The following is a 19463-nucleotide window of genomic DNA, read 5'->3' as shown; positions in this document are numbered from 1 at the left end:
GTTAGAAAATAATCTTTTTTCCCCCAAACACAATAGATTTTTACATATTCTACCTCAATTACAGATTTTTTTCAGGATTTCAGATGCACAAAGGGTCAGATAGACTCATCTTCCCATAGAAACTGCCCTAGCAATGAAATCTTCATTAAGCTAGAATTATAAAATACACAAATAAGATTGTAAAGTGGAAAATAGGTCAAACAGCAAAATGAATTGTTTTGAGTTGGGCAATGTAAAATTTTTGTCAGTGTACCAACTAGATTATGAATAACTCCTCTCCAGGCATCAGAATATGGGGGCCTATAAGCATCACTACCAATCTTCACGTTCATTTCTCTTCTACAGAGGTGCCATAGCAACAGCACCTCCCTAGCCACCCATTTGACCATCCGTCCACCCAACCACCCATCATCCATCATCCATCCACACACCCCTGTTTCTGTGAAGAGGTTCAGGGAGGAGGAAGAGCTGGCTAAAATATAGCATGCTGCATATTTTCAATAGAAAGCCTCAAATAGAAATCTATAAAAAAATCAATTTTTTACATTTCTAAGAAATAGTTACAATAAATTAAATTATAGGTACTCTTAAGACATGGGAAGCTGTCCAAGAAAGAATGACATTCACTTCAACATATACATGTGAGTACTCACAATGCACTAAGAGTTTTGGAAAATACAAATATGAGTGAGAAGTAGTTCCTATTCTTTAGACACTTACAATCTACAGGCCAAGTGGGGAATCCATATAGTTCATGCACAACCAATATAAAATGTGATCATGAGGTATGAAATGTTCTGTCTGGGGTACAAATTCATCCAGCCTCCGGAATGCACAGTACCCTTTTCTCCATTTCTACTACTGTTCCCCTAAATCAAGCCTCCAGCAACTCTTGCTCTGACTACTATAAATTACCTTATAATCAAATTCATTGCTTCTTTCCTCTTTTTCTTCAACCCACGCTCCACACTGTAGCTAGAGTTAACTTTTAACCAGATCGTGTCACACCTCTGCTTTAAAACCTCATATGACTTATTTCATACAAAGCAAAACCCAACACTTTTATCATGGTCTTCAAGGACCCCCATTTCTAGACTCCACCCATTTCTGGGACCTCATGTTTTATTACTCTGCCCTTCAATGCACAACACCATAGTCAGTCACACTGGCCTTCACTTTGCTTCTCAAATAATCCAATCTCACTCCCATCTAAGGCCTTTGCCCTGGCTGGGGACCTCTCCTGGAAGGCACTTCTGCCAATTCTTGGCAGGACTGTTTCCTTCCTATTTAGATTTCTGCTAAAAAAAATTACTTCTTTAACAAGGCCCTTCTTGAAATGTACTATATAATTGTCTTTTTATGGCTAAAGAAATTATCTTTTTAACTTATTTATATTCTTCCCGTTCCTTCCGCAAGCTCCATGGGGAAGGGACCATGTCTGTTTTATTCAGGGTGGTATCCTCAGGGCACTGTACAACGTAGGGCACACAGTAGGGGCTTCAGATTGCATGTCCCAAAGGTAGTCACAATGAGACTTCCCACCCCACATGCTCACCTAGAATATTGCCACTCTCCCATTAAGATGTCTGTTGACGATAATTTGAGAAAGAAAATGTGGTACATATATAAAATAGAATATTATTCAGCCCTGAAAAGGGAAGGTACCCTGCTATTTGCCACCACATAAATGAACCTGGAGGATATTACAAGTGAAATACATCAAGCACAGAAAGACAAATACTACACAATCTCACATTTATATGTGAAAAAAAATATAAAAGTTAAAGCAGGGAGTAGAATCGTGGTTGCCAGGAAGCTGGAGGGTAGGGGAAATGGGGAGATGCTGGTCGAAGTGTACAAAACTCAGTTATGAAGGATAAATAAGTTCTGGAAATCTAACACACAACATGGTGATCAGAGTTAATAACACTGTATTGTGTACTTGAAATCGCTAAGAGAGTTGATCTTAAGTGTTCTCACCATACACACACACACACACACACACACACAATAGTAACTACATGGGGTGATGGATATGGTAATTAGCTTGACTGTAGTAATTACTTCACTATATATATATCTCAAAAGATAACCTTGTACACATTCAATATATACAATTTTTACTTGTCAAGTATACTTCACTAAAGCTGGGGGAAAAAAGAAAAAAATAGAGTTTAACTCCCTTCCCTTTGAATCTGGTTAGGCTTATGACTCACTAGTAACCATTGGAATACAGGGACAGTGACAGTTTGTGTCTTGGGAGCCTGGAGGATTTAGCTTCCATCTTGCTAGCCTGAATATTCACTCCTAATGTTTTTAGCTGTCCCAGGTAGGCATCATGACTCTCCTGAGGCCATCACAGCCACAGCACAGGGAGCCCACACTAGAGGGGGCTTCGGGCCTGCATGGGGAAAGAGAGAGTAATGCACAGACATGTCCCAGCTGCCCCGTCCCCAGCCACCATCTGACCTTGGCCAGGGGAGGCGTGCTGAGCAAATACTGCCCAGCCAACCAAGCCTTGCCTGAATCTCTGACCCATGGAAACCGTGAGTGATGATAAAATATCGCTTTACACCATTAAAAAGTTTTAGGGTGATTTGCTATGCAGCAAAAGTTAACAGTAGATGCTGAATAAATATTTGATGAATAAATGAATGTTGAAATGAACGAACGTGTGGAGCAGAGGCTGATGATACACAGATGCGTAAGGTAAAGACTGCAGGAATCCGGGTGACAGGGGCTTCTGCACAAACAGCCACAGTGCACTGTGTTAAGTGATACAACTGGACATGAAGAAACCACAAGGGTAAAACAGAAGACAGAGCAATTAATCTCGCCTACTGGGCTTGCAGAAGGCTTCCCACGGTGAGTAACAATAAAGCTGGACCTTGAGTGATAAGTGGAGATTTTCTAGGTGGAGAAAAAAGACATTCCAGGCAGAGGAAACTACAAGAGCACAAATGCAGAATGCAAGGAGAATTCTGCTTCTTTCCTCTTTCTTTTAAAAATTATTTGAAAGGCAATGATATATGTACTCTTGTACTTTATATCTCAACAGTGTTAAAACAGTCAATATATTCTGACTTCTAGAGAAAGCTACTGTTTTTTTTCCTATCTGAAACATATTAGCAGAAAAAGAAAGCAAAAGTAGTATGCAATGTTATTGCCATTTTCTAAAATTGCACTATTTTTTTTTCTTTGAATTTTGAGTGATAGCAGGGATCCAGAGAAGGAACTGGGCTATAGACAAATGCATGTGGGATTTTTGGGCTTGATTGAGAAATGCTATATAACCAAAAGAATGTGCTCTGAGCAGATACTCTCTGTAAATAAAACATTTGTGCGAGGCAAGGATATGAATTAATTTACCCAGTTCTAACAAGGAACCGGCTTGAAGTGAATTCCAATCCCCGGCACATTCGGATGCATTAACCAGCTTTCCCCTGCCAAAATCATAACACTGCCAAAGTATTTTTTTAAAAATGCCATTACCTTTTATAACTCACTAAAACCAAATTTGAAATATGGATTTAAGAACCACGTGGTCATCTGCAAAGTTTAGTTGATACTACTTTAGAAACCATTTGGCAGCAATTTGTTTAAAATAATACTGGGGCAAAATTTATTTAAGGCGGCTTAAATAATGTACAGCACAGTTGATTGTTCTCAAAAACAAAGGTCTGTGCGTTGCTTTCTTTTTAGCCCAGTCTTGTTACTCTTAAGGTGTCTGAGCAACACAATGAAAAATGTTAATTACTATTACAAATAGTATTAACAGCGTCAGGAACCTTTTTCTGAGTGCCTAACAAGACGTTATAGTGGATGCTTTACACACATTATTTTATCTTTATCTTTGCAACTAAAATCCACTGAGATAAAAAGGGAGGGAGGGTCTTTCAGAATGTGAGATGAATGGGCAGGGAAAGAGTTGAAAATAATTTGTTCGAAGGAAATCTTGTGTTTCTCTGCCTGTCTGGGAAGAGCAGTTTCTTTAGCACACCTCTTGCTAAGAGCATGCACCATGCAAATGCCACCCACCAGCCTGCAAGTTGAGGATTCCTGGCCCCATTTTACAAATAAGGAAGCCAAGACTCAGGGATTATGTAACTTGTCTAACACCACCTAGGTGGCAGGTGGCAGAGCCAAGATCTGACCCACGTCTTTCTGACTTCGATGCTTTGCTCTTTCTGTGTGCTAAAATTAAATAAAGAAGCAAATAAAACTTGCATTTAACTTCATCTGACACAGTGAATAATGTGCATAGCAATTAGTATACTGCATGCCAATTAGACATAAATAATTCATGTAAATGATGATACAAATACCCACACAGAAAGTGAAGCTGTCTGGTGGTTAATAGCGGAAGATTTGTCGGTATGTGTCGGTGGGTGGGAGAGGGTGAGGTATGGCAGAGAGGAGGTGATTATCATGCCTTTCATAAGCCTCACCCCAAACCAAAAGGCTGGGATTTCACTGACTCTTCTCTCAATTATCTTCTCCCTTAAATCCTTAGATTCACCTTCTTATAAACTATGAGAGCTATGGGGCATATGTACCTTGTCCTCTTCTCTTCCCAGCTGACAGTGTGAGAGAAACGAAGACATGGGTTGGAGAAGCCAGATAGGGATGGAGGCTGTTCTCTACCCTCTGGGACACTTGCACATTTACCCAGGACTCTCAGTCCCCCCTTTAAGAGAAACGATCTTTCTCCAACGTTCATTTCCTTTGAAGGAAAAGGGTGGTTTCCTACCTAGGAAAGAACTCAAGTCAGACTTTCTCATTTTTGTGATCATATATGAACTCTGGCACTGACATAATTGGAATAAAGGAAAAAATACCCAGTTTTGCTTCTTGTTGATGCAATCCTTTCTGTTTAGGTGGCATGTTCTCTACTCTAGCTTGGCTCTACATCCCTTCCTTTGAGATGCCCGTCCTTATGGAGCTGCTCTTCTGCTCCCCAGGGATGAGACAGTTTGTCTTCTCTGCTTCTCACTGGCTTTTACTGGTCTCCATTACAGGCAAGACGGCAACGCCCAGTGTCCTGGGCCAGTCCTGGTTTATGTGGGCTGTCTTGGAGGTAATTCCTAAGAGCCTAAGAGTGGCCTCCCTTCCCTTCTAAAATCCCTCCCTTCCCTTCTAAAATGTTTGTAGAATAAATTATATAGTCACTTTTATCATAAAGTCTATCCCACTGTCAACAATGGCTTTGTTTTCCACATTCTAAACAGACTGTGGGCTTTTTGAGGACTCTTGATGTTTCCTGTTCATCTCTGTATTCCTAGTGCTGGGCACAGTACCCAGCACTGAATAATGATATGACAAATTAGTGGACAACATGGACTACTGTCCCTCCAGGGAGGGGGCAGAGACATCAATCTATCTGGTTCCTAAAAATGGCAGCATCACACGGACTAAATAAAATTCTTCCTGTGCTTCATGGCTGGGAGTGGTGGCTCATGGCTATAATCCCAGCACTTTGGGAGGCCAAGGCATGAGGATCGCTTGAGCCCAGGAGTTTGAGACCAACGTGGGCAGCATAGCAAAATCCCATTTCTACAAAAAATAATAAAAAAAGGAAATTAGCCAGGCATAGTTGCACGTGTCTATAGTCCCAGTCACTTGGGAGGCTGAGGTGGGAGGATCGCTTGGGCCCAGGGGTTGGAGATTACAGTAAACTATGGTTGCGCCACTGCACTCTAGCCTCAGCAACAGGAAAAGAAAAGCAGACTTGTCTGGGATAAGAGAGGAGTCAAGTGTGCAGGAAAGTGGAATGGATGGAGATAGAAACTATTTGGCAATGGAATCCCTGTTCTTCATTTAATAGCTTGAGCCAAGGGGAAGTGCCACCTAACAGATTTGCTGGATAGTGAGAGTTTCTAGACACGTCTTTATCAAAGCAAGGCTGTGGCCACTAGGGGTGGCAATGGCTGAGATGCCAAGTGGTCCTGGCTCTGACAGAATCATCCTGGTTACCGAATGTTGCACAAAAGGCAAAAGTGGGTGCATTTCTGGAGCTTTTAAACTCCTACATGGAGCTACTCAATCAAGGTGAGATGAATGTAAAATTATATGTAATTTTTTAAAAATTAAAGTGTATCAGTGATGTGTGTGGAAACTTTAAAAAATTGAAATAAATTAAGATAGAATTTATATACAGTGTAATTCATCCTTCCTGATATTCAGTTCTGTGAGTTTTAACAAATGAATGCAGGCATGTGACTGCTGTCACAATCAAGAGCTAGAGCAGTTCCCTCACCCCCAAAAGCTCCCCTGGGGCCGCATCGTCAATCTCTTCACCCAGTCCCAGTTTCCGGCAAGCAGTGATCACTATTTTCTTTCCCCAAAGCTGTGCCTTTTCAAGAATGTCATATAAATGGAATCATCTAGCATATGATGCTCACTGCATTTTAAAGCAAGCTTCTATCTATATGCAAGAAATACATTAGGAATTGGGTAATCCATTTTAAAAACATTGCGTGGATTATGGCTATTAATATTCATATTTCGAAAAAAACCCTTTACCCTTTCTTTCTTTAAAAAGCATTTAGATTTCTATAGTATTAAATGCTGCATAGAACATTTGAAACAATTTTAATATATTAATTAGAAGTAATGAGCCATTCTTTGACTTTCATCTGAACTGAAGTTATTGGAATAAAATATTTACTATTATAAGCAATAGCATTCAAATGAAGGCCCCCATTTTTAAAAAGTAATTGGCTAATGCGTTTTAAGTACCACTAAGTGACAAAGATAAGCTAAGCATTCTTTAAAATATGCCAACTGGCTCTTTCTCCTCACAAAACATGCCTGTTCACATTCTCAAGGGTCTTTTTCAATTTTATTTTGCTTAAAGATGACAAAAAGTTCCAGTTTTAATCCATCTTTTTTGAAAACAGGTGGATTTAAATGAAGAAACAAAATAGCACAAAAACACTGACACGTGGCGTGCTCAAAAAGGTCAGAGATCTCATAAAACCTGCTTCTTGCAGGGAGGAAAAAACAATAACTTCAATCATGGGTGATGCATATGCCAAAAAAAAAAAAAAAAAAAAAAAACCTCTGAAAGTTTTACTCAATATTGAACGCTAATAATTTTGAAGTTTAGAATATTTGAGCATCTGGTGACTTAAGCTGACCTTTACTGAATGAATCCATTACCAAATGAAATTGTAAAAACAGGCCTCTCTACTCATAACTTGAGTGTCCATGAGCTTCAGAGATGAGCTGCACACCCTCTTCAATGAATGATATCTACCCTCCTAGACAGTTGTCCTCTCTTTCATGGGTTGGCTACCATCTCCAAGTTCATGACATGTAAATCTCTATCTCTGGGGTGGGGCTTTCTCCTAAGTTCCAGATTCAGATAGTCAAGCTCTGTATGCACAGATATGTCCAGTTGCTTTTTCAACAGGCACCTTAAATAGAACCAAACACAAACTGAACTTGCTGTCTTTGCCCTCACGCCCGCCCCTTCGGTGAGGTTCTATGTCACACTGAATAGGCCTACCGCACTCCCGATATCTAAGCTGGAAATTTAGGCTTCATCCTTGCCTCCCACCTTCTCTTCAATGATTAATCTAATCAACTACTGGGTCCTATTGACTGAACATCTTCTCAAGCTCCTCAAGACTTCCCTTCGTTCCCGCTGCCGTTTCTTCAGTTCGGGCTGCCATACTCAGGTTGGTAGATTGCTGCTAACTGGGGCTCTTGCCTCCAGTCCTGCTACCACTCCAACCCATGGCAGGCACCGTCGTCTTCTTTGTTAAACATAAGTTGAATCTTGTAACTCTGCTACTTTTATTTTATCCTGTGTCATCCCAGTACCCATGGTTAAAAGCGCAAACTCCTTAATTTGGCTCACGATGTCACAGACAGTAAGATCCCTGCTCACCTCTGCAACCCGACTTTCTCTGCACCCTGCTCTCCTGTGGCACTGTACACTGGAGTCAACTGAACATTCAGTTACTCGGTATCTGCCATGGTCTGAATGTGCCCCTCCAAAATTCAAGCTGAAACCCAGTCCCCCTTGTGGAGGTATTAAGAGGTGGGGCCCTTGGGGAAGGGATTAAGTCATGTGGGTATGAGATCAATGACCTTATAAAAGAGGTTGAAGAGAGCTGCCTGCCCCTTCAGCCACGTGAGGACACAGCAAAAAGGCACCATCTATGGAGCAGAGAGTGAGGCCTCACGAGACACTGAATCTACTGGTATCTTGGGTCATTGACTTCTCAGCCTCCAAAACTGTCAGAAATAAATTTCTATTACTTACAGATTACCCAGTCTGAGGAATTTTATTGTAGCAGCCTGAACAGACTAACACAATGCCCATGCCATGCCTTGCCTCTGTGCCTTTGCACATGCTGTTCCTTCCGCCTTGAGCATTCTACTCCAGTGAAATCCCTAGTCATCTCTGAAGTCTTGTTACAGACATTACATTCCCCAGAAAGCCTGCTCTGATCCCTAATTTGGAGATGGAGCCTTCTCAAGTGACCCCTGAACACCCTGTACTTTGCCATTGAGTTTTATTGTACCTGCTCTGTGCACCCTGAAAAACTATAAAGAATGGGATGGACTTCTCTAGTAAAAAACAAATGTCTAGTGCCTAGCAGCTAGTAGGTATTCAAAGTATTTTCAAATGAATGAATGAGAACTTAGTTTTCAGAGCTCAGGAATCACTATTTGCACAATAAGCCCTTGCTATCTATTCAGAACAGCTTTCCTAAGACCTCTGTGGGCAGTAGTCCATTCACTACCTTAGCTTGAAATGCTCTCAGTACTTTAAAGCAACAACCCTCATTTCTTCAAAACTACTCTGTAATTTAGGTGTCTCACTGACTTAGATCCACATTACTATGGCTGATTCATAATTGCAAAGCTGTTATTGCACTGATACAAAAACTTATAAACCAAGTAGATTATAATAATTTGAATGTATTATATGATTTACATAGCAGCCATATTAGTTTATACAATTCTTAAAAAGACGTATTTAATCCTCTGATATTTTTTTTCTGATTTAAGCCTCAAATGATAGTATATATAATAGAATATTGATGTAATCAAAATGTATTTGCTACCAATAGCCCCTATGCTCAGGTGGAGAAAACTTCCCTATTTATCATAAGTTTCTAATTCACTGACAAGCCCAAATTCATCTAACAAAAAACAAACACACAAAAATATCAAATAGATTTCAAATCTTGTCAAATATTCTCTCAAAAAATTTTGTCTTCTATCCTCAAATGCATCAATGAATTCATTCGTCCCCCAAATGAGACTGAATCTTCATTTTTTAAGTTGGAATAGTCCATGATCAAAGAACCACAATAAACCTACTATTAATATTTGGTATGTTTCCCTGATTTGGCTAAAGCCTGCAGACCAAGTCAAGAGGGACAGCCATGGAGCTTTCATTGCCAAGTGATGACTACAGCCCACTCTGATTTACCACGAACTTGGAGAAGATTCAAGCCTGCAACTTGTTCAATAATTGCCGCTAGCAGCCTTCTCCCTAAGCATCCAGAACCTGGCTCATCAGTATTTTTGCTGTCCAAAGAGATAAAAGCAAAATCCAAACCACAGATCTGGGAAGGACTGAAGCACTGTAGACCCTGTCCTCAAATATATTCCCTCTTTTTAACTATACCTTCATGTCTGACAGTTACTATGTTATCCATATGCGAGATGTTAGAAATGTAATATACAATAGTAGAGGGTCAGTAGGCCTGTAAGGGGCAGAGAATTAACTTTTATTATCATGAGACCCTGCTGGAGTAGCAACCATTTTCCCCCTCTCTCCTTAAAAACAGACTCCCAATTTTTCATTGGGTACATTTCCATCTAGAAAAAAAAAAAATTATATTTCCCAGCCTTCCTTGCAATTCAATGTGGCCAGGAAATTACTGTCTGATCAGTAAGGTGTAAGGGAAAGTGTTGTGTGGGACTTCTGAGAAGCCGCTTAAAAGGGAGGAAGTGTATCTTTATGTCGACCTTCCTTCTTGCTGCTGCTTGGATGTTGCTAAGAGGCTGAGGCTCAGGCATCCATTCTGGTTCAGGAGGTGAGGATGTCGGTAGGCAGCAGGGCAGCCGAGATCTGCATCCCTGATGCTGTGGAGTCCAGGTAGCCTCAGATACCCACCTTCAGAGCGACTAACCAACCAACGAATGCCCACCCAACGAGCAAAAACCTTCTTTTGCAGCCACTGTTAATTTCAACATTTTATATGCAATATGACCTTACTCTTACTGATCAGTATTTCAACAAATATCAGGCAGAATGCTTTTTTTTATAGCAACTATGTAAGGAATGGAATTATTATCTCTATTTTATGGGCTAGGAAACTAAGGTTCAGAGATATGACGTAACTGACCTAATGACACCAAAGTAGTGTGTGGCCAAGTCAGAAGTCCCAGGTTAGATTCTGGAACTTAAACACTTCCCTGCACCATCACTGTAAAATGTGTGAGTAAATCTCTCTTTGTGTGCCTTTAGCTAAATCTCTTAATCTTTTTATCCTCTTTTTAAAATTAAGTTTAAAAAACCTCTGCCTAGTATATGTACTACTGTGAAGACAAGTGGGTTTACTATTGTGCAAAGCACTGAAGTCCTTGGGAAATAATCATATTTAATTTATGTGTATAATTAAAACTATTTAAAATGTTTTTTGATCACCAAAAAAGTAAGCAGTTCAGTAGGAAACCTTAATTCCCAGCATTGCCAAAATGAACTAGTTTGTGCTACAAATCTATACTTGTTTAGACTGGCTTACGAAATCAAACTCCAATTGCTTAATTAACCTCCTGTTCCAGAAATCTATTCTGTGAGGCCCAGAATGTGGCTGGACTGTGTGTAACCACTCAGTTCCCAATTCAGCTCCGTTATCCTGCCGTACCTGCCTGTAAATGAAGATGTTTCCTGTTAAATACTGGAGGAATTGCAGATTGTGTTGTCTTAACCAACTCACACAAAAGCATCTTTGGAACTATAATTCAAAGCAGTTTAACCTGGCTGTTTGCAATATGACTTTGAGATTTTAGAAAAGAAAATCCACATTTCTTGGCCTAAGATTTTCTTGTTCGTTTTCCTCTCTTTTCCAAAAGCAATGATATGGATTCCATGACTTCAAAAGCTAAGACCACCTCCAAGATTCTGGGCTTCCTATACGAAATGTGGCACTCATAAAGCTTAGCAGCTACCCCCTAGAGTCAAACAGTCATGAATTCAAATCCTGCCTATGTGACTTCAGGCAAATTACACAATCCTTCTAAGTTTTTCTCATTAATTGCAGAGATATTAGAAGGAGGTAATTCATGCATAGCTCTGTATTAAATGTCCTATTGCTGTCATAACAAATTGTCACAAACCAAGTGTGTGAATTTATTCTTTTATAGTTCTTGAGGTCAGAGGTCCACTATAGTGCTCACTGGGCTAAAATCAAGGTATTGGCGGGGCTGTGTTCCTTCCGAATCTGGAATCATTTTGTGTTCATTCAGGTTGTTGGTGGAACTCAGCTTGTGTGGTTATGGGACTAAGGTCCCTGTTTCCTTTGTTCATGGCCCCTTCTACCGTCTTTGAAGCCAGCGACACCCGTCAGGGTCCCTCTCATGCTTCAGGTTTCTCCTGCCTCTTCCTTGATTGCCACATCTTCCTGACCAGTCCTCCTGCCTTCCTCTTCCTCTTTTAAGGGCTCAGGTGATGACTTTAGGTCCCTCCAGATAATCCAGGATAATCACCCTGTTTTCAGGTCAACTGATTAGCAACCTTAATTCCATCTTCAACTTTAATTACCATTTGCCATGTAATGTACCATAGTCAGAGGTTTCGAGGATAAGGGCGTCAACCCTTTGGGGCTGTTATTTTGTTTATCACAAGCTCTGAGCATAATACCTTGCAATACATACTCGATAAGTATTCATAATAAATTATAATAAATAAATAGTAATAATAGCCAGTATTTGTGCTTACTCTCTAGCAGGCATTGATCTAAGGGCTTTATTAATAATTTATGTATTTCATCCATACAATAATCTTCTGAACCATTAGGCACAGAATATTACTATCATGTCATTAACAGAGGAGGAAATGAGGGACAGAAAGATTAGGTCACTCCATCAAGCAAGTAAAAGGCAAAATGAAGATTTGAACCCAGGCACCGTGGCTCTGGAATCTGTGCTTTTAACTAAACCCCGTTCTGCTTCTTCATTTCCATTTTACCATACTAACTAGAAAACCAGGAAAGTCCTGGCATAAACTAAATACCAGTACTGCCAAATGACTTCAGTATAGGGTAATAGCAATATTGGTATTTCTTTGGCATGTGCTGTCATTACATATCATCTTCTCATCTTTGTCCTGTGACGTGGGGCATCTAGGTCTGACATTCCTTTATTGTTTTGGTTGCATCTTCCCAGGGAATTGGGGATTAAAATCCTTGCTAAAAGAAAAGTATTCTATGCGGGAAGAAGTTAGGTAGGTATAGTTCTAAAATTTTTCGATTTCAAAAAGTGATTACTATCATAATGAGAGTATCACAAAACCAAACTGCTATTTGGATTCTTAAACAGCTCACCTTCTAATGACACGCTACTTCATTTCATTTCATATTGAAAACCTACTCCGATATCAGCACGGAGAGTGGGGACAAAGCACAAGATCACCTTTGTGGAGGACAGAATACCTTTCACGCTCCTGCACCGTCACATCTCCTTTCTTCCAGGAAGACAGTGCCCTCGGGGAGGCTCTGGGTTTACAATCCAAGCTGACCAGGCTGCCCACCTGCACCTGAACCAACTTTTTCATTGGGTTCTTTGAAAAATCTGGAGCAGAGGCTGCAAAGGAAGAAAGACGAGAAAGAATGATTAACGGATCATTTAAAAAACTTCCTGTAAATTTCAAAGGTCAACTTTATAACCTTTTTTAAAGTTTGCTTTTCATGCAAGGTGTCAGTGCTTGATTTACTTGGTTTACTGGGTGCCACACACAGGATTTCAATGCTAAAAAAGCAATTCATGCCATTGTGTTTTCAGGCAGGTTCTAAATCATGAGATAATTACTTCATGCAGGAATTTTTAGCTTACTGTGAAAATTTAAAATAGCTTTCAATCAGGAGTTTATGAAACAAAAGGAAAACATTTAGCATACAACGTTTTTAAAAGTTAGTTTCATGAAGGCAGGAATAAGGTTGGTCTCTCTTATTGACCCCTAGGACAAGGCACTTGGCACAGTGTCTGGTATTCAACAGGGGCTGAGTAAATGCTTTTAGAATGGAGGATATTCTCATCCCTAAAATGTATCAAGTTCTATTACACCATTTTCATATTGTGAGTTTGAATTTCCAAACGAGGAAAAAGTAATATAATGTGCGTATTACATTAAGTGCTATAATATTACATTAAATATTATAAAATGTAGTAAACATTATGTTTGCCAATAATGCATGGGATGTCAATCCTGAAACAACATCTGAACATTCCAGATACATAATAATGTATCACTTGAATGAAATGATATGTTAATCAGAAAATCACTCTTCCTTTCACTACAACTGTGGAAAAAAGGGTAAGAACCTAGTACATTTCCCAAATATCTCAAGCTATGTCTTATTGCAAATCCTAGTGAATATAATTTATGTTTTTCATTAGTGGAGATCTTAAAATGAATCATATTACAGGATTATATATATGACTGTGGTAAAGAAGACGTATTTTCCAGAGGTTGTTGGTCTTAAAAATCAAGATCCTGAAAGAAAAATTTTTACTAAAACAAAAATCCTGTGAATATTTAAATAAAATATATTTTTTGCATATCTCATATCTTTTCCCATACTGCAACCCCACACAAGACATTGAGTAAGAATGCATCCATTTTAAACATGAATAAACTACAGCTCATCAGGTTAATGCCCTACAAGGGTACTGCAGTGTTTCAACTTAAGACTTAAATGCATATTTCTCCCCACCCCTTTGTCATAATATGCTACTCTGTCATGGATAACAATAGCCAGATTTTCAGTTGAAGATTTACCCCAGGCATCAGCCCTCCTGGTATAGAGGATGCATTTCTAACTTTCAGGCACCAGAGATGAGAAACCTAGTTTCCATTAAACCTGGGTTTCTCAACCTCTCTTGACACTTGATATTGGGGCTGGGTAATTATTAGTTGTGAGAGGCTGTTTTGTGCATTGTAGGATATTTAGATGCCCCTCTGGCCTCTACTCACAAGATGCTAATATCACACACAGGTCCCCTTCCTCCCTGCCAACCCCAGTTGTAACAACAAAAAATATCTCCAGACATTTCCAAATATTCCCTGGGTAAAAAACGCTCCCCAGTTGGGAACCACTGAGTTAAATCAAGTAGGGCCTTACAACGTGCTGGCCATATGGATTGGATTAGCAATGAGTACTGACCCAAGTCAGGTTACATGGGGCCAATGATATGCAAGACTGAGACTTCCATTTGAGCAATTAAGAAAGACATCTTTCTTCCACTGGATTGACTGTGGTAATAAACTCAACGTGTTGGGAAAGATCATATTAAGCCTGATAATGGTATGATATTTGAGCGTGGTTCAAGTTATGCTGAAATCCAAATTCTCCATTTTAATTTTAATTTTCCTCAATCAATGAATTTCTTCCTTTTTATGCTATGCCATGCTACAGCACTTGGGTTGGATTTTCAGTCATTGGCAACTTAAGGGTCCTTATAGACAATTGCTCTAAACATGATGGAACATTTTCTTTTTTCTCCTATACCTAAAGTGCAAGAAGAAGAAAATAATTTAAAATTTCAAGCAGTGGAGTCTTCCTTAATTCAGGCTTCAGTGTGTCCAATGTGCGATGCTTCTAACAGGGCTAATGAGGACAAGAGAAACTCCTTTTGAATTAAATATGATTGATTGAAATTTTGGTATTTGTGTGTTATTTTTTTTTTGGACCAGCAACAAAGAACATTAAAATTGATTATTCTTTTAAAAGGTATTGTTTAGTTAACATCAATGCCTATTGGAGTTGGATAAGGACATTTTAGACCAATACTTTTTTTCTCCACTGTTGATTTATTTCTACCTTTAGGCCTTATTTCTGGCTGTAATTGCTGGGTGTTTCTTAGAAATTGTTAAAATGTACACCTTGATTAGAAACTCTGAATGATCATGTTGTAATACGGTAGGGGAATCTAATATGAAAAATAAGTATTTCTGCTTCTGGCAACAATGGAAGATTTAAGGAAAAAAAATTAAGAGAACAGAGAAAGTTAGTCTTACCAACGACCTTGAGCTCAGCACTGGAATAGACGAGGCCATGTTTGTTTTCTGCTATGCACTGGAACATTCCAGAATCACTCACACTTAGGTTTGATATTGTAAGGGCACCATTTTCTATCTGTATTCTCTCCTAGATGATAACAAAAATGTCTTGCATAAAAACAATTATACCATTTTAGGAGAAAAATGAATATTATTGACTATCATTTCAATCATACCAAACCTTCTGCATTTTTTTCAGAGTATTAGGTAGTCTGACCTGAAATTTAACCTTTCCTTATTTGAAACGTGAAAGACTAATTTAACATAGTAGCCACACGCTGGGAATATGAATAAACATTCTTCAGTCCAAAAGTATACCAGTAAAATAAACAACAAAGCAACAGCTAAAATAGCAAGATCATTTCATTTTTTAACCTAAAGTTTCAGACTTTAAAAAATGTACCATGAGGTTGATTTCTATCTCACCAATTGGAAAGGTTTTCACCATTTTTTTCAAATTTTGCAAGTTAAAAACATTTTGAATTCTGTGCATTAAAAAGGATTCTGGGAAACACACTTACTTACCAGGGCTTTTAGTAGTATGAAAGGTTATGTATAGAAATATGAAAGAACATAATTGACGGTACACAAAAAAAAAGCAAAAATTATATATGGCTTTAGAAGAAAAATGATGGAGAAAATAAATACTCATATAACAAAGTAACCAAGTAATACACACATTTTTTCTCCAGAGGCCACATCAAGTTGTCAACAGAAAAAAGAAATTACATTCTATGTTTGATTAAAGTAAGGCCTTTGCTAATTTTAATTCCAAAAAGTATAGTATGTTATGTTGCCCACAATCACCTTTGCCAACGAAATGCAATGTTGAAAAGATCTCCTCATTGGTAGACTGGGTACTTGATTTTATATTTTTCGCCAGCATCACTTCTCAGATGCAAATGAAAGCATGCAAGCTCAATAGTTTACTTTGTTACCAGATATTAAAGAACGCATTTACTTAACACCCTGTGGGAAGAGAGGGGGCTTAAGCAGGTGCATTATCTTACCTCTAGCACCAGGGCCTCTCCATTTTTTAACCATCGGTAGGAGGGTTTGGGCTTGCCACTCGCTCGGCATTCCCAATAAAGATTGTCTTCCACAGCTATTTCCATATCCTTTATCAGCTGAACCCAATGAGGCTTTGCTTCAATGAAAGAAAAATAACAAGAAGATAAGAAATTCAAAACACCCAGCAAATAAAACATGTTTATTATCTTATTACCTTATCCAGGTAAATATAAATGGACATAAGACTGTGAGTAACAGATTAAAGTGAGCATAGGGCTAGAATTATATTTTATTTGCTAAGTATTCACTAAGTGGATGCATGAAACATTTCTAGATTTGAAGATGGATGTTGCAATCTGTCATTTCCTAAGCCAAATTCATTATGCTTTCTCTATTTTCAAAATTCTGGGCACTGTATTATATTCTTCAGATGTCAGCAGATAGGAACGCAGGTACACAAAATTGATTTTCTTTCCAAGTGTATTTTTGAATCATGACATCACAATTGATGGCAACTTAGTAAGTGAATGGCAGCATATATTGGTCTTAATTATGAACTAAAAATTAATATCCATGGAAGAGAAACCTTCTATAGCTGAGGAAAAAATATTTTCTTCATGTTAGAAATAACTCTTAATCAAATACAAACCAGTTAGCATCTTATGAACCTCTGAGCAAATTAAAACGAACGCAGGAAAAGATGGATAAATTGGTTCAACTTGAATCATATGATTTTTTTTTACCAGAAAAAGAAATAACGGATGCAGCTTTAAATGATACGTATGCAAATCAGTTGGACCAAATGGATTTATCATTTTTTGCTTAAGTTTTAGAAAGTATTTGGAAAATTCGTTTACAGATGAAAGCATCATGCCACTTACAATGAAAGTCATTCAATATACACAGTATATCTGGCCAAGTCTCAGCTTGCGTTTCAGATCCAAAACTGGGAGGTGAGATGTCTTACTGGCTTCACGTTGCATTATGCATAGGATGTGTACTGTGGGATCCACATTTGCATTCTCCATATGGAGAAACAGTTTATCTATTTCTATTTAATTGCAACCACAGGAAGATTTGTATTTCCATTTCTATCTCATAAAATTGCTTTTTATAAATGAAACTGAAATGAAAATACGGCTATTTAGCGTTTATAGAAAACATACGGGTCTAAGTTTTATCTTATTTTGATTTTATTCTATACAAACTACTTGCCCAGTATGAAGGGTACTTCAGTACCAAATCATTTCTCTCTATTTTATAGTAAAACATGTTTTCGTCTTTCAGGAATACAGCCTGAGATGGAATATGACTGTGAACAGACACATGTGAGCCTTTGACTGAGACCTGAGCTTCTGCAAAAATTCCCACGGGCTTCCCATACTAATATTCTTCTTCTCCAAATAGGAGGATAATTTGCTATGCTAAACCAATCCTGAGATTATAACGGACACATTAATCATGATTTCCCCTCTTATTCTATTATATGAGATCCAAATATTCTATCAGACCATTTTTTTATATGAAATATTAGAGCAGATAACCATAGGACTGCACAACATTTATTGAATACACTTATCTTAAGCCGGAATTATAAGTCAACTTTCCTGAAATGCTCTATGCTGTTAATTTCTAATTTATTTCTTAGGTACATATCACATTACCTACATAATGGACTAAAGCAATAGTCTACCTCCTTTACTAAGCATAGCAGATGCTGATGGTTTTCTGTTGTGCATTCATTTCCTCTCTTCCTTAGTCCTAAAATGACCCCAATTTTTCATTCAGTCATCCTTGCTTCCATCACCTCACATTGTCCATAAAATCCAGGGAAAGTCGGCTTTCCAAAGAAAGGCTCTAAAACTGTGCAATCCAATTTCTCCTTGGCAGTGATTGGTTTAGGGAAGAACATGGAGCCAGTGGAATTGGAGAATGGGATTGCTAGATATTTTGGAGAAAGGAAAGATGGATAACAACTGATGTGCTGGTCACTGCTGGCAGACGTTCTGTGATCATGATGGAAGCTGACATGAAGAGGAGGGGAAAAAGGAGATATGGGTGGAAAAATAAATCACAGAGAAACTGAGCCAGGGCCTGATGATAAGGTACTTGAAGGACAGTTTGGCTTTGGATTTCTCATCGTATGAAGGATACAATTGTTTATTATGTATGCAGGGTTGCTGTTGCATAGAGCTAAAAACATTTCTACTGAAACATTAAGACAGTTGGGATAGCTTGTGTTTTCTTATAATGGTCACTTCTTACCCTGGATCAGGCAGTGGTTGCTCAGAAAAGAGGAAGTGAGCCAGGGTATGAAAAAAGGCTACTTGCTTTGTGGGGGCCTTACAGCTGTCCAGCCACAGCTCGCACCCCCATTTGCATATCATCCCAGGAACCTGCAGACTTGTAGACCTTGACACCTGGGTAATTTCTGTGCTGCATATTTTAAACTAATCATGTAATAAGATGGGAAAGTTACAAAACAAATGGCTCATGCTAAACCATGTTTCCATTTTGTTCCAGACAGATCCAAAAATCTTACACACAGACACACACATGCACACACACATGTATATAATAGAATAGCATAACAAGTGTGAATCTTGTCAGAGGTAATGTCCCTGCAGACTTCAGATTCTCCAGGAGGGGGTCATAATAGGCCCTATAATTTTAATATTTGTCTTTGCAAATGTTTTCTTCCCTGCAACATGTATGCATGCTATACAAATATGCATTGGAAAATGTTTCAATTTCTAGTTTCTAATATAAATCGAATATACCGCAATTTGCCTTTCACAAAAGTGGTCAATTCTTACTAGTTTTACAATTTTACAATATTTCTAATGATTAAACTGTAAATACATATTCGCTGAGCTTACATCTCCATATATTTAACAGGTCTGGTTCATGAAAACATATATTTACTCTTTCTAAATCATGTTTTCATCAAAAAACTAGCTTTTTAAATCAAAGGGATTTGAGATAAACTTAGAAAAAAAAAGACAATCTAATTTTCCTATACATAGACTCTAAATAAAGGTAACATTATTATTTTTTCCTTACTCAAATTGAGCAGTACATCAAATAAATGTGATTACAAATTAAAGGCAACAAACAGAGTACAGATACATTACTGGAAGAGAGA

General features: G+C 38.4%; 1 protein-coding gene across 1 annotated transcript in view; it reads right to left on the bottom strand.

Annotated features, from left to right (window-relative positions):
• Positions 1 to 19463, bottom strand: part of CNTN3 (contactin 3) — a 239404-nt gene that overhangs the window by 66789 nt on the left and 153152 nt on the right. The window contains exons 8-10 of the mRNA XM_045529894.1: positions 16318 to 16454; positions 15266 to 15395; positions 12681 to 12831 (exon numbers count right to left, since the gene is read on the bottom strand). Coding sequence (XP_045385850.1) covers positions 12681 to 12831; positions 15266 to 15395; positions 16318 to 16454 — 418 coding nt within the window. The remainder of the gene's footprint in view (positions 1 to 12680; positions 12832 to 15265; positions 15396 to 16317; positions 16455 to 19463) is intronic.

The sequence above is a fragment of the Lemur catta genome, chromosome 18 (genome assembly GCF_020740605.2).
Source record: "Lemur catta isolate mLemCat1 chromosome 18, mLemCat1.pri, whole genome shotgun sequence".
Taxonomy (NCBI): Eukaryota; Metazoa; Chordata; class Mammalia; order Primates; family Lemuridae; genus Lemur; species Lemur catta.
Note: the sequence above shows the minus strand (reverse complement) of the source record. Positions and strands in the feature narration are given on the sequence as shown.